The 16598-nt window shown below is 28.0% G+C and overlaps 1 protein-coding gene and 1 long non-coding RNA gene across 2 annotated transcripts; both read left to right on the top strand.

The window, feature by feature from the left end:
• Positions 1-1039: 1039 nt before the first annotated feature.
• On the top strand, positions 1040-1876 carry LOC133039033 (uncharacterized). Its single transcript, XR_009688577.1, has 2 exons — positions 1040-1445; positions 1552-1876. It is a non-coding gene; the product is annotated as an uncharacterized LOC133039033 (long non-coding RNA).
• Positions 1877-4871: 2995 nt separating this feature from the next.
• Positions 4872-8119, top strand: LOC115725323 (oligopeptide transporter 1). The gene is made up of 7 exons (XM_030654804.2): positions 4872-5122; positions 5250-5701; positions 5789-5886; positions 6079-6651; positions 6736-7000; positions 7082-7264; positions 7348-8119. Exons 1-7 carry the CDS (start codon positions 5062-5064, stop codon positions 7966-7968), a joined length of 2253 nt encoding a protein of 750 aa, XP_030510664.1. The 5' UTR covers positions 4872-5061; the 3' UTR covers positions 7969-8119.
• Positions 8120-16598: the final 8479 nt, after the last annotated feature.

The raw sequence follows: 16598 nt of genomic DNA, 5'->3' as shown, positions 1-16598 counted from the left end.
GACTACTTAGGTGAGTTTAGAATATTTTGAGGAGTTTGAATCTAATTTGACATTAAAAAATGATTAACTTCTCTCATTACTCTTATAACAAGTTACATAGTGTTTACTTTTCATAGAGTATGAAATGATCCATAACCATAATTATTGGTAAAAATTAATTAAAAATAAAATATAGTTAAAACCATACCATGTGACACAATTAAAATATAATTATCAATAATATTATAAAGTCTAAGTGGGTCAAGTGTGTGTGTTAAATAGATATTTTAAATTATATGATTCTTTTTTTTGTTATTATTTTTTTTTTTGTCATTTTTCTCTCAAGCCAAACCAACAAGTTTTGACCTTATGGAACATTTGTGTTATATATGGGCTATGCATGGGACATATTATTATAAATAATAAAGCTATAAAGAGGTTATATGTCAATTTTTAATAACTTTTTTGGTTTACTTGTCTAATCCAAAAGTCAAAATATAATATGACATTTTTGTAGGGGTGACAAAAAAAAAATTAATTTAAGATTAGTTTAGTTTGTGTCATAAATATTTAAATTTAATTCACAATTGCAAATAAATATTTAAATTTAATTTTTGACGATAATAATACCTAAGTTATATTAATACATGACTGTTAAAGTGTTAAGTAAATTACCACGTGACAATCCACTACTACAATTTGGCCTTTTAGTGACACTATTTAGTGACACGCATTTTAGTGTGGGTCACTAAATAGTTAGGAATGATTTTTAGTGACATGCACAAATAGACTCTAAATATTCAGTGTTAGTCACATGTAATGCGTGTCACTAAAAATATAGAGTGTTACCAAAAAATAAATCCCACAATTTTTTAATTTTTATTAATTTGAAAAAATATTAAACCTATAGTGACACACCAGGCATGACTAGATAAATGTATCCCAACACACATGCGGCGTCACTATATCATAACTAAATTAAAAAAAAAAAATCAAAAATACAATTACAATTAATATACTTTTAATAAGGAAATAAAAATAAAAGATATAATTGGTAATAAATAGCTTACATATCAGTTAAAAGAAACAATTGCACTAAAAAAGACAACTAGTCTCGTACATCTAAGAGACACACCATTAACTTTATTCCATTCAAAAAAAAAAAAACTCACGCCTATTTGAAAGAGAAAAACCCTAGATTTATTTTTCCCTTTCATCTCTCTCATTTTAGTTCTTATCAGGCCACAAATCTTAGAGACATGCCAGCCACGATTGCAAGGGAACGTCGGAGAGATCGACGTTCAAGATCATGTCAGAGTTCGCTCACGGCAACGGAACGTCGACGCTTTCCAAGGATCTCTAGGTCGACTACGCCGGAGAGATCGACCCATGCGATGGCTTGGTCTTCGACGATCGACGGCTTCAACAGAGCAGGAAGCTGAGATCTTCACCTCGAAAATATTCAAGTACCCACTTCCTCCACTTCTTCTTCTTCATCTTCTTTTTCTGATTCTTTTTCAATTAGATTTTATTTTTCTCTTCTCAAATTTCCTTTTATTTTTCTGTTTATAGATCTGCTATGTGCGTTCTCTCTCTCTTGTTGAATCTGCTATCTACTATGTGCGTTCTTTCTCCACAGACGATGGAGGATTTGTATCAATTCGGGCTCAAAAATGGCCGGTTCCAGGGTTGCAGCTAGTTGGACGAAGATCGACACTATCAATGGAACTAAGTTATTTCTTGTATTTTCTTTAAAACAATTATATATTCTTTTTGAAGTATGTTACAGTAATTTGTTTTAGGTTTTATATTTGTGTTTGTTCATTTAGTTTCTTACTGTAATTTTCTCAGTATTTTTTTTTCTTTTGGTATAAAATCTTTTGTGTTTGATTAGTTATCCATATTGCATTATTCAGACAAATTAAAAAATCTTAGTATCATTTTTTTTAAAAAAAAGAAATCTAGTATCATTTAATGTAGCCGGTGTACACTTTTTTTACCCTAATATTGAATTAAATAAGAACAATAAATGTGAATTAAAAAAGAAAAGTAATATATCACAAAACTATAATATCTTAACTAAAAAAAATTGAATATTATTTTTTAAAAAAAATAACTTAATATAGTGACATTTTTTGTGTGTCACTATATCTGTAAAATAATAAAAAATGTATATAAAAAAAGATACAGTGACGCGTTTTGAAAGTTGCTATTACTTTTTCACTCTGACAAAATCTGACTCTAAATGCTTATAGTGACGCGCAATGAGTGATTGTAAAAAGATTTAGTGACACGCGCTGAAGTGTCACTAAAAATAGGCTTTCCAGTCACCCTCATTAGTGACGCGCAGTGAAGTGTCACTAAATAGTTTTAGAGTCACTCAATATGGGTCACTGAAACCCATTTTTCTAGTAGTGATCTCTGATTGATCCACGTCATTAAAATGTTATTTTTTTAAAAATTATTTTAAATATACTAATAAGAAAATGACACATTGATAATAATTTAACATTTAATATACGTTGATAATAATTTAACATTTAATGGTGAGGTACCTATGGAGTTACAGAATATTATTACCACTAAAAATTAAACATGTATTTATTTATAATTAAGAGTTAAACTTAGGTATTTATACCATAAATTACTCTAATTATAACACTCTATTTTTTTTAATGATAGTATATATTATAATTAAAACTATTTGTTGCATAAATATTTATGTAGTTTATTTTTGTTGTATTTATATTTTCATGTAAATTTTTTAGTGATAAAAGTTCTTGTATAGTTATTTTGTTGCATGTAAATTTACTTAATTTCTATGTTGTTTATTTTGCTGCAACTTATAATTTGCTTTATTTTTCAGTATTATAAATTATTTAAAATTTTATGAAACCGAATAAAGTCATTTCTATAGCATTATTTTTACTGAAAAGTAACTTTTTTTTACATTTTTAGAGACTAATTTTCTTTTACAAAAAAATTATATATTATAAATGTAACAACAATATTAAAAACAATATAATTATAAAAATAGCACAAAAATAACTGTATATATTTTTGTAAAAAAAAAAAAATCCGTAAAAATATTAAAAAATACTGTAAATTTATATTTATATATTTTTTTTTAAAACTCTTTGTTTTTTAGGGCAATTAAGAAAAAATCTCCACTTTTTTCAGTTCATTTGAAAAAAAATACAAAATATATATGATGCAATTAATATATTTATTTATATGTACACTCTTCTCTAGCTAGGTACTTGTGGATAGGGTTGGCACCTACAACTTGTGTTATAAATAATATTAAAGTTTTGTTTGTTTTTTTAAATATATAAATATATATTATATAGGAACTTTTTATTTATGAGAAAGTGATTTTTTTTTCTTTCAAAAATAAACAATTTTTTTTATTTCTTCTTTTATGATAAATTATCCAACCATACCTTGGCTGTCATTGGTTTGTGATATTTTTTTTTTTTACTATTTTAGAAGAGGTGAACTGTAATTGTTTAGTATTAATTGGTAATTAATGTAATTAAAGTAATTTCTTTAGTATGTAAATATCCTCATAAATATTAAACAAGGAAATCATTCTATATATAATCCTTACTACAACACACACTCAAGTCATATAATATTATTCATGTTAATTTTTTTCCTTATTTTATATTTAAAATAATAAAATTAAAAATTTACAATTAAATGCTATGTTATTTTTATTTTGAACAATAAATTATTATAAGGGTAGATTTTTTATTTTTTTTAATTAATAGACAAGCTTTATACTAAATATCTAAATGAAATGATTTTTTTTAGATTAATAGATATATGATTATTAAAAAATTTAGTTGGAAATTAAATGATACGAGGTGTTATTATCATATATATTCAAATGATTTGTTTGAATAAAAATAGAAAATTAATTATTGGAATATTGAAAATGATCTCTATTTTTAAGGAAGAATATATACTCCTTATAATTTCCATTTTCAATTTATTATATTTTATATTAATTTACTCAATCATTTCCTCCACATCAATCCTCATCACGTGGTTAATTAATTTATTAAAAAAGAAAAATAAATATCTAAAAATAGAATCAAAATACCTATTTTTAAAATCCCAAATTTCCAATCTAAAATTTTATAAAAATTCTAAAAATAAATAGTAAATATTATACCAACCATAAGAATAGCAATTTTATAGAATCTTTCCAACAGAATCTTTCCCACGTTTGAAATTGAAAATTTAGTCTTATCTTTTCAATTTCAAGATACCATTTTTTATTTTCATTATGATTATTTTAAATTTTAAATTCATCAATAAAAAATAATATAAGGTCCCCACAATATCCCATAATTTATTTGTTTCTTCATTTTCAACCACAATAAAGTTACACAGAAGAATCCCTATAACAAGTGTTTCCCTTCTTCACACTCACTCATAAATGATACAATAAATATATTCACACTAATAATATATTATTTAAAATAAAAACATATATATATATATATATTAAAAAATAATTATAATAATTATATTCTATTTTTATATATATAATAATTTAGTGCACCTTAGCTGTATTCCCCCTAAAACCTGATAAATTCCATGAAAACCTCATCACCATAACTTAAATTCTCAAAAACCAATTAATTATATATATTTTAAAAAAAAAAATGTAACAGTCTATATTCATATATATAATTAAGAATCTGTACAGAAATACATATAAAATTCATTAAAATCCAAAAAAAAATATTAACTAACTGAAGGGCTAATATAGTTTCATTGACCAATATAATTATACAGAAAAAAAAAAATAAAAATGAATTTTTATTTTGTTTTTATTTTCAGTCATTAAATACATGAATATGACACTCTGTAATTTGTAACTGTTGCGTACTAAGAAAAAAAAAAAACCATTAGAGCTGTCTTCCTTCTTCAATTTTCTCTCTCATTTATATATAGCCATATATATACAAACATGACAACTGTATAGATCTATATATATATAAACATACTACACAACATTTGTTTAAGGAGAGGAGAAAAGGGATCAATTTCTCAGAATCTGAGAAAAAGATGACAGGTTACGTCGATGAAGAATCAGCGACAAAGTCTCATTCTCACATCGACGTAACTGGTATGTATGCATATACATATAGACACATATATTATATGTGTCTATGTATATGCAACACATTTTGTTTTTGTGTCAAGCAAAAAGTGTCATAAAAAAGTGTTGTAATTTAACATGTCGGGTTTTGCAGGTGTAGAAGATGAAGGAATAGAAGAAAGCCCAATTGAACAAGTTAGGCTTACAGTTTCAACTGATGATGATCCTTCTTTACCTGCTTTGACATTCAGAACATGGTTTCTTGGCATATTATCATGTGTTCTTCTTGCTTTTGTTAATCAATTTTTCGGGTATCGACAGAATCAGCTCTATGTTTCATCTGTTTCTGCTCAGATTCTTGTTTTGCCAATTGGCAAGTTAATGGCTGCAACTCTACCGAAAAAGGCGGTGTCTTTACCGTTCACCGGTTGGACATTTTCGCTTAATCCCGGGCCATTTAATCTTAAGGAGCATGTGCTTATTACTATCTTTGCTAATTCTGGTGCTAATGGTGTTTATGCTGTTAGTATTATTACAATTGTTAAGGCTTTTTATAGAAGGAGTCTTCATCCTCTTGCTGCTTTTCTTCTCTCCCAAACAACTCAGGTAATGAAAATTTTGATATTTGATGGTCTAATTTCAAATGGGGTTTTGTCAAAATTTGATTTTGATAATTTGGGTTTGTGTTTTTAGATGCTTGGTTATGGTTGGGCTGGTTTGTTTAGAAGATATCTTGTTGATTCTCCATACATGTGGTGGCCTGCAAACCTTGTTCAAGTCTCTCTTTTTAGGTACATTATTCTCAATTTTCAATTTTCCAAATTTAGTTTCAATAGGCAATTAAGACAAAGAAATTGCTAGAGTTTCGAGTAATTTGACCCATTTTTGAGATACGAACAGGAGTCTTCGAGAAAACTAGTCTTTTCTGAATTATACGAAGATTATTGATATTGATTGTACTTTTGTTTGTTTTGAACAAAAAGGGCATTGCATGAAAAGGAAAAGAGGCCTAAAGGAGGACACACAAGGCTACAATTCTTCTTCTTGGTTTTCATATCAAGTTTTGCATATTACACAATTCCAGCCTATCTTTTCCCTTCAATAGCTTACATCTCCTTTGTTTGTTTGATATGGAAGAATTCTGTGACCGCGCAACAGATTGGTTCGGGGATCAAAGGGCTCGGTGTTGGCTCGTTCGGCCTTGATTGGTCGACGGTTGCAGGGTTTCTTGGAAGCCCTTTAGCCACACCGGGTTTCGCCATCATTAACATCTTAGTTGGATTTTTCTTGTTTGTTTATGTTGTTAATCCCATTGCTTATTGGTCTAATTGGTATGAAGCAAAGAGGTTCCCAATCTTTTCATCTCATACATTTGACTCAACTGGTCAACCTTTCAACATTTCAAGAATTTTGAATGAGAAAAATTTCACCATTGATCTTGATTCTTACAACAGTTATAGCAAACTCTATTTGAGTGTGTTCTTTGCACTAAGTTATGGCTTGAGTTTTGCTACTTTAATGGCTACAATCTCACATGTTGCTCTCTTCCATGGAAAGTAAGTAGTAACAAGTTACAAGTTAGTTACTTTCTTTTGTTGTCAAAAATGTCATTTTTCTAATTTTGTATTTTTCTAAAACAGAACAATTTGGACAATGTGGAGTAAAACCAAAGCTGAGAAATCTAAAAAAGCTACTGATATACATTCAAGATTGATGCAGAACTATGCTGCTGTACCAGATTGGTGGTTCTATTCAATTTTGATTAGTACATTTGCTCTTTCAATTTTTGCTTGTGAAGGTTTTGGTAAACAACTTCAACTACCTTGGTGGGGTCTTTTAATGGCTTGTGGTATTGCATTTTTCTTCACTTTACCAATTGGGATTATTCAAGCCACAACAAACATGGTAAGTAAAAATCCAAACACCCCAATTTTCTAAACCAAACATGGGATTTTGACTTTTTGACTTTGACTTTTGAATTTGTAGCAACCAGGGCTTAATGTCATTACAGAGTTAATCATTGGTTACATTTACCCTGGAAAACCTTTAGCCAATGTGGCCTTTAAAACCTATGGCTATATAAGTATGACACAAGCTCTTATGTTCCTTGGTGATTTCAAATTAGGGCATTACATGAAAATCCCACCGAAATCGATGTTCCTTGTTCAGGTAAAAGTATAAGATAAGTATAAGTTTTGACTTATTTTTCGCGTTTAGTTATGACACGAACTAAAATTTAAAATCTTTTTCAGCTAGTTGGGACGGTGATAGGCTCGAGTGTCTACTTTGCCACGGCATGGTGGTTACTCTCAACCGTCGATCACATTTGCGATACAAATTTTTTACCCGAAGGGAGTCCTTGGACATGTCCCGGTGATGATGTTTTCTACAGCGCCTCAATCATTTGGGGCGTTGTAGGACCCTTAAGAATGTTCACCAAACAAGGGGTTTACCCCGAAATGAATTGGTTTTTTCTCATTGGATTACTAGCGCCCGTCCCAGTGTGGCTCTTATCGAGAAAATACCCGAACAAGAAGTGGATTCTTCTCATCAACATGCCAATCATACTCGGGGCAACGGGGTCTATGCCACCTGCCCGAGCTGCAAACTACATAACATGGGGAGCTGTTGGGATTTTCTTCAATTTCTATATCTACAAAAGGTATAAAGGTTGGTGGGCAAGACATAACTATATCTTATCAGCTGCACTTGATGCTGGGGTTGCTTTTATGGGAATACTTCTTTACTTTTCACTTCAAACCTATGATGTTTTTGGCCCAAGTTGGTGGGGTTTGGAGTCTGATGATCATTGTCCTTTGGCTAAGTGTCCAACTGCTCCTGGTGTTGTTGTAGATGGTTGTCCTGTTTTCTGATCTCAATTACTACTTCAATCATTAAATTGTGTGTGTGTTTTTTTTATTCTTTTTAAGTTTGTACAGTTTTTTTTTTTAAGTTATTTATTGTTATTTTATGGTTGTTAATGGTGTTTAAGATGATTGTGTAATGAAGATGTGCATTTGTTTAGTGTTTTTTTTTTTGTGCACATAGTATTGAAGCTTAAACTTAATTAAATATCATATGAAAACAATAGATTATTGGTTTTAATTAAAGCTAAATTTTTGTTTGGTGATTTGTTACAAAAAATAAGAAAAGGTGAATTAAACATTTAACCCAATTATAAGAGAAATGCATTTACAATTTTGGTAGTTGGTTATCACATTGAATGTATGTTTTTTTTCTTCAAACATTTAAACTTATAATATATTAATTTTTTGAGTCAATTCATATAAATTAATGTGAAAATTAAATATTTAAAAATAAGGATTTAATATGGGTTAATGGTGATATACTTCTTTGTTGTTACCTGCTATAACTGAAGAAAAATTATGAAATAGTTATTTTCTAATGGAATTGTTTTTGTTTTTTTGATGACTAATTAAGATTTTTATCCCCAAACTTTAACATGTACCAAATTAAGGATTTTTGTTTAGTTTCATTCAATTTTATACTAACTCATGCTCTCTAGACTTTGAAATCTACCAAATCATGCCCTTGAATTTTTGACAAAACTAATTATAAGATATCATAATAGTGTTAAACATCTTAGTGCCAAATAACAATACACATTTCATAATAATAAATTATTAACAATTTTAGTTATAAAAAAATTATTCACAACTCACAAAATAGTTAGTCTATAGTAAATAGTGAATGTCCCTTAAAAGCACCACCACCAAACAATATCCAGTCTAGACCATAACTAAACTAATGAACTAAAAATTTGAAAGCAACCAAATGGCAATTTCTACGTACACTGTTTGAGATATCGGACTCCGGTCTCATGCATTTAAAATTCCTACGCTCGACCTCAACCTTCCCAAAATGGGCTAACACTTCACTAAAACACAAAACAAATAATCAAATACAATAAATGTACTAATATCAACTACATAAACAATAAACAATAATCATTAAACAGGAGATTACCTCGGATCATTGACACTAGAGAAAATATAACGAAAGAACTCGTACTGTTGATTCGAATAAACCTTGTTTACAGTGAACGCCCCAATCACCTTTCCTCCAGAGTCTTTGAATCTTTCGAAGGCAGTAGCATCAAAATCATCCTTGACGGTCTGCTCAACTTCCTCTTTTACAATAACTGGGACTTCTTCTCCCCAAAAGTTGATATCTTCAAACGACTCTTCAGAAACAAGCTTCTCAATTAGAACAACGACATTATCTTCTGATATATTAAGTGAAGGGACACTCAGTGCATCATCGACATCCTCTTCGGATTTATCCTTCGTCCCTTCACCATCCTTTTGGTCCACACCCACATCATCCTTCTTCTCGGTCTCCCCCTTGAAAGAAAGTAAGCGCTAAACTTTGCTCGTCTTAGGTATCTCAAACACTTCATTCATATTACCCTTGCCAAGGTAAGTTGAGACTACCTTCAGTAACAACTCTTTTGTGCTGTTCACCTTCAAATCAAGGCGGAAGACCTCATCTTTCAACTTACAGACAACTTTGTATATTGCGTCATTTGTTGGTTGTCCAACTGCACCGGATTCAAAACTTGGTACTAACACATAGGTGTTAGTCAATTTCACCTGCTTAGTACACCAAAAAAATTAGTTAGCATATCTCTTAAATCAAATTCTAACGCATCAGAAAATTGAAGTATTAAATGTACCTTTCCACTTGTGTGACCACCGTGGTCTCGAATCCACTTGTACACTGATTTGCACTGTTTTGTGGTCCAAAAGTCAATTGGAGCCACATTGCGGTCCACGTGACTAGAAGTCCAGTCAACATGAGTCAGATATACAAGCTGCCACAAAACAAAAATACATACATCTATAAGCACTGCAGTACACGAGATAATAAATTACTACCATCACAATAATTCGAAAACTTACCTGTAAAATATGGTGCAACTGGAAACATTTTTTGTGTTCTTGGCCTTGTACCGCTGTAGAGAGCTCATAATATATCGAAAGCCAGCAATCGCCCAATTCTTCCTCTTAATTGACCTTGTATCAACTAAAGAGTGCATGTAGCTAGTGCTGACCTCTGTACCATTCTTGGGCACCAAGACTCTTCCAATACAAACAAGCACAAACTTAATGAGAAACAGGTAATCGCTCTCGCTGCTTTCCTTCAGCTCATTCTCCAGCAGAGTCAGTGAAAACCTATTGTCCTTGGCCTTTAAAATTTTGTCAAACTCAAAGAGGTCACGGTCACTTTCTGTTGCCACAGGTTCTCCGCCATCCCTGATTCCCATGACATCCTCAAACAGCTTGGACGATAGTTGAATCGTTCTTCCAAATATCTCCAGCCGAGAAGTGGTTGGATCCACGTGATCGATAAGCCAACTAACTATCTTAGCATCGATGTACGGGGCATCCTCCCTTAAGAATGTAGAGAAACCAGCATTTCTGACCATTTCTTTTTAAGAGTCGTTGAGAAGTGGGACTATTCTACCCAAACGTTCGAAGGAGCAACGGCCAGATACTTGAATATCCCCTACCCCTTCATTATTCTCAATTCTTGGCTCAGCAGATAATGTCTCCTTTAACTTCTTCCCTTTCCCTCTAACACCAACCTTCGAAGGGGAAGCCTCAACTTCATATGAAGCCCACTTCTCAATCTCTTCCTCACTAAGCAGCTTAAATTGCTCTTTAAAACTACCAAGGATCTGCAATATTAAGACTCTCGATTATGAAGTAAAGAACGCTAAATAAAAGATCAAAAATAAAAGATCCATGACACACAGTAAGTCACTCACATTTGCTTTTAATTTATCTGCATGTGTAGCAGCATAAGCTTTGAAATTGGCTTGGCTACATCAATTAAATAAAGGAAGGGAATTACAAATATTGTTTTCAAAACCAAAAAATATTAGCGCGAAAAAACAGCGACAAATAACTTACTAATATTTCGCCCAAGCTTCCTTCGAATCCTTCTTTTTCATCTTAGCTGCATCATTTTTCTCTGCAGCAGCACCCCTCTTCCGTTTATACACCATTGTAAAAACCTATTACACAAGACAAAATATCTTAAATTAACAAACATTCAAAACACTAAAATGTTGGAAGACAAATTCTTTGAATAATTCATTGCAATCGTCTTAAATTTCAGTGTATTCATGACATCCCTACACTTATTTATTTTAGTATAGTATAAATATTAGATATGTCTATTTTTATGTTTACAATTATAATAAACATATCAATAATATAAAATATTTTGTATGTATATATGTGTTTATTTTATTTTCTATTAGTTAAATATACTAATTTAATAAACAAAATAATAATATTCACATATGTTTATTATATTACTCTATGTGTGTCATGTTTATTTTTTTAGTAATTTTTTATAAAATAAATAATATATATATATAAAAAAAAATTGTTTATCTTTTTCTTTTGTTTTTGTTTATTGTGACCTGTTTATTTTTTTTTAATTAAATAATATTTGGAGTTTATAAAGTTATATTTGTTTATTTATTTTTTGATGTAAGAATTGTATTTAATTCGTTTACTTACTCATTAGAAAATAATAGATATATAGAAACAATAAAAAGAAAATATATTTATTTTAGTATAGTATAAATTGGCTATGTCTATTTTTATATTTACAATTATAATAAACATACTAATAATATAAAATACTTCGTGTATATATGTTTATTTTGTTTTCTATTTATTAAACCTACTAATTTAATAAACAAAATAATAATATTCACATATGTTTATTATATCACTATGTGTGTCATGTTTATTTTTAGTAATTTTAAGCATTGATTTATATTTATAGACATTAATGTTTATAATTATGATATTGTATTTTATTGAAAAAAATTTATTAAATTATAATAATTCATACTAAAATAGATAATAAACATTTTTTTTTAATAAAAAAAATATTTAATTTGTTTCTTTTTTAAAACTGTTTATTATTTATTTAATTAATTTTACAGAATTCTTTGTTTTGAATTTTAATAAACATGTTTTATTATTAATAATTTTTAAAACATTAATATAATAAACATAAGGATAAACATCAATTAAAATGTATGTGATTTGATATTTAACTATCTTACTATGAGTTAGTTAGAATTTTATCTATCGAATTTTAATATGTATTAAATTATGTTACCAAATTTTTTAGGTCGTTAAAAAAAATTTCGAACTTTGACATGTACCATATCATGTCCTCAAACTTCTCATTTCATTAAAAATTCCCTTCAAATATTGAGATTGTTAAATTTAAAGACTTCTATCCAATTCTGTTCAATTTTATTAATATGTCGATTAATGTCCATGTACTAAATTGTATCTCCAAAATTTAATATCTATCAAATCGTACTCCTAAACTTTCAGCTTTTACACAAAAAATTTCAATCCAAATATCTTAATAGTACAATTCAAGATGGTGCTACAAAATTTTTGTGTTGTAATTTTTCTAAAATTATGCATTTTGTATAAAATTCCGTACACTTTTTAGACTATTTCGAGTCACAAAGTCACAAGATTGAACAATAATTATTATAGCATTTGGATTAATCTTGAATGACTCCAAATGGCCAATTCAATTGTGAGGAAAGCTTTTTCCTTAGGTAATAACTTTTGTACTTATACCTTTTAATTTGATGCAACTAATCACTTTCTCTAATTTACTAGAAATTAAAGTTGATTAGAGTTTTATGTATATAATATGAGTCATATTAAGCTGGATTAATATCTTTCTTCAATCATATAATTAATTAATTCAAACATAAATACCATTTCCCTCCAATAACTTTTTCTTTAAACAAAATATTAGTGAATAAGTTTGTCGTGAATTCCCACCCTCAAAACAAGTTATTACAACAGTAATAATGTCTAAAAAACAAAATTCAAAACTAAAATCAATCACAAAACTAAAACTTGAACTTAATTGAAAATAAGACAAAGAAAACTTAAGTCAATAATAAATGAATAGTGGATCTTTATTGAATAGGAATAGCCAGTTGTACACAATAGAATGAGTCCAAAATTACAACTCAACACAGTAAGTAATTACAAAGAAATGCCTCACATTGAGGGAAATCACTTCAAGAGTGATACTCCCTTTTACATCCCTCCACACACACTCATTATGATCTTGGGCTCTCTCTCTCTAAACTGAATCTAAAGTATGAGCTTTGGAGATTAGGGATCAGAACTCTCAACTCAGACCTGTCTTTGAGAATAAAGGAATCCCTATATATAGTTGTTGGTGGGTCCCCTTTAAGTTGGTATTAAAGCCAACTATTATAACTTGCAGCAGCTCTCTTCAGATTCATCTGATGAGCAAATAGATGGACATACTGACTTGACAGGTTAAGTGAGTTTAATCCCAACAAAATTTATTATAATGTACTATAAATTATTCTATTTTATTTTGATAAAGTAGTAGAATATTGAAGTCTTCTTGGTTGTTATCTTCAAAGTATTCTTCAAAGTCTTCTTCTCCTCGACAATATATATAAATTGCTTCGTAAACCTTCATAAAAAGCTTTGGAAATATAATTGTGAAATAATTGTCGTACAAATCGTTTCGATTCCTTACACCTATAAGATCCTGATATGAAATCAAAACAATTAATTAATTAATTAATTATATTTATATTGAAATAGATATTCAATTCTATATCTAGGTTATTGTAAGGTACCTTAATATATTTAGGACGTTGTTTGTAATGAATGCACAAATTTCTGATGAAACGTATGAGCGATCGCACACTTGTAAAGTCATATTGACTAAAATGAGTCATATGACTAATTATAGCCTCGTCAATAAATTGATCCCAAGTAGTGGTAGAATCGATAAGTTTCTGATGATCAGTTGCGATTATTTCTTCAACAGAAATACTTTCAAGTGCTTGCGAGAGTAAAGGGTGATTCTTTTCTAGATCACCAACATCACATATTAAGTCTTTTTTCTTCTCTGATTTCCACATGAACGGATGGTTTAACACATCTACAGCTGTTGGTCTGTAACAATTAAAATTCAACATACTAGTTATAATTTGTTTAAGTACACTTCATATTAAAATTTCTATTCATATATATTTGAACAACACAAAGCATTTGACTTTTCTAAAAATAAATAATTTAAATAAAATCCATTCATATTTATTATATTTATATATATAAGTACCTGTCTAGAGGATTGACGCTCAACAAGCGAGAAATAAGATCTAGGGCTTCGGGAAAATTGATCAAAATATTTTCATTCACCATGTTATTATGTTCAATATTGTATTCCCGAGAGTAAGGATCGTCTCCAAAAAGATGTCTACCGTTGGTGATAATGAAAAATAAAATGCACCCGAAACTAAACATATTTCCTTTGATTGTTTCCGCAGCATCATTTGCTTTCCAACCAAATTTATTACAATCTAACATAATAGATAATTATAGAGTTAGTACAATGAATATACATATACAAAACTTTATTATAAAGTGATTAAATAAATATTACAACAAATTAATTACCTGATGAAGAATATTCACTTGTTTTAGTCATACAAGTATTTTTGGCCAATTCTGCTCTAAGAATACCATTCACTTCTTTTCGAACCAAAATATTTGATGGAGTAAGATTCAAATAAACTTTTCCCAAGTTGTTAAAATCATTAAGTTCCTCAATTATATCCCTATAAATGTAAATATATATATATGTTAATAATAAATATTTTTCTTTTTAATAAATTTAATCACAACAAATACAATACATATTAATTTATTTAATTACAAAATTAAGAGTATTGCCACTCACTTTTTTTTTCATAATTAATTAACTATTTCTAATTATATTTTGTTGCAAACTTACACTATATTCTAACTAATTATTTAACAATTAATTATATTTTTTTCATACACAGTTCTAACACCAAAATAAATAACATGTATAAAATAAATTATTAATTTTTTAATAATATTTTATTTTCATTTTTTATCCAAAGACAAAGTCAAACATATTGTATAGTAATAAGTAATAACAAAAATAGACAAAAATTGATATTAAGTATATTAGCTGCTGAAAAAAATATATAATTAGTATATATATAAACCTAAAATATTGTATATTTATGCCAATGCTCTTAAATTTCATAGTGTGCAATTACTAATTAAATAAATAATAAGATTTTTACAAAAATATAGAATTTTTGATAAAAATTTATAATTTTACTGTCACATAAAATTTCTTACAAAAATATTTTTTTTTTATAAAACAACCGTAAAACAATAAAACTGAATAATTAAAACAACAGTAAAATAACTAAAAAACAACCGAATAACAATGAAAAATTAACACAGTAAACAGTAAAAAAATTATACATTATTTTTGAAAAAAATTATGTCCCACAATAAAAAGGTAAAAAAGTTGAAAACTTGTATGTGGTGTAAAAATCTCTAAATAATTTAAGAAGACAATATAAAAATAGCAAAATAGAAAATATTATTTATACCTTATGAATATTAAGCCCTTAGAAGTTGGTCGAGCAGTAAAAGTTTCCGTAATATTTTCAAATTGATTAGCCATCAAGTCTCCCAAATTACCAATATATTGGTTGTGATCATATCCAGAAATTGTTATATTTGCATTCTGTATTTCAATAATATTTCTATGTATTAATATATATTATAACATTTTATATCATAATTTTTTAATTTTTTAATTTTTTTTTTAAATATAAAGAAAAAAATAATATTACTTACGCAATTCCAACATCGAATATTGCCGCATAATTTTTCCCATAGTAAGTACCAAATTGGTTTATAAATATTATTTTCAGGTATCTGTAAAAAATAATAATAATAATTAATTTCTCTTTTTTAATTTGTACCATTAATAAAATCAACAAATTTATTTATTTTTTATTTTTTTAAAAGAAAAAAACCTTTATTTGTGTTGTTGAAGGTGTCAACACTCCCCACCCAAGAGATTGGGAAGGGTAGTATAGGTTTGAAGAACAAATTGCCATTATTGAAAAATCTGTAAATATATGAAAACAAAAATAATTAGGTTAATAAAGAAAATGACATAGATTATTATTGGAGACTAAAAAATAATAGTCTTTTAAAAATATTATCATTAAATTATTACCAAAATTTATAATAAAATAAATATATACTCTCTTTTTACTAATGTTTATTTAATAATTGGGAAACAAACCGCGCTTAGAAATAGCACCCCCTATCCTCATGTTCAATTTGTTTATTTATTATATGATATTATTTTTAATTACACACATTTTTGTGTGTTTTTGTAATTTATTAGTAAATTTTTAAGTATCAAATTTAGGATTTGAATTTAAAATAGCTATAAATGTTTAAAAATTTATGATTTCATTAAAAAAAATATCATGAATATTTTAAAATATTTTGAAAAAAAAATATAATAATATTAAATTAAGAATTTAGATTTAAATAACTGAAAATCTATCAGAATATAGTATTTTATT

This window comes from Cannabis sativa, chromosome 6, assembly GCF_029168945.1.
Source record: "Cannabis sativa cultivar Pink pepper isolate KNU-18-1 chromosome 6, ASM2916894v1, whole genome shotgun sequence".
NCBI lineage: Eukaryota > Viridiplantae > Streptophyta > Magnoliopsida > Rosales > Cannabaceae > Cannabis > Cannabis sativa.
Note: the sequence above shows the minus strand (reverse complement) of the source record. Positions and strands in the feature narration are given on the sequence as shown.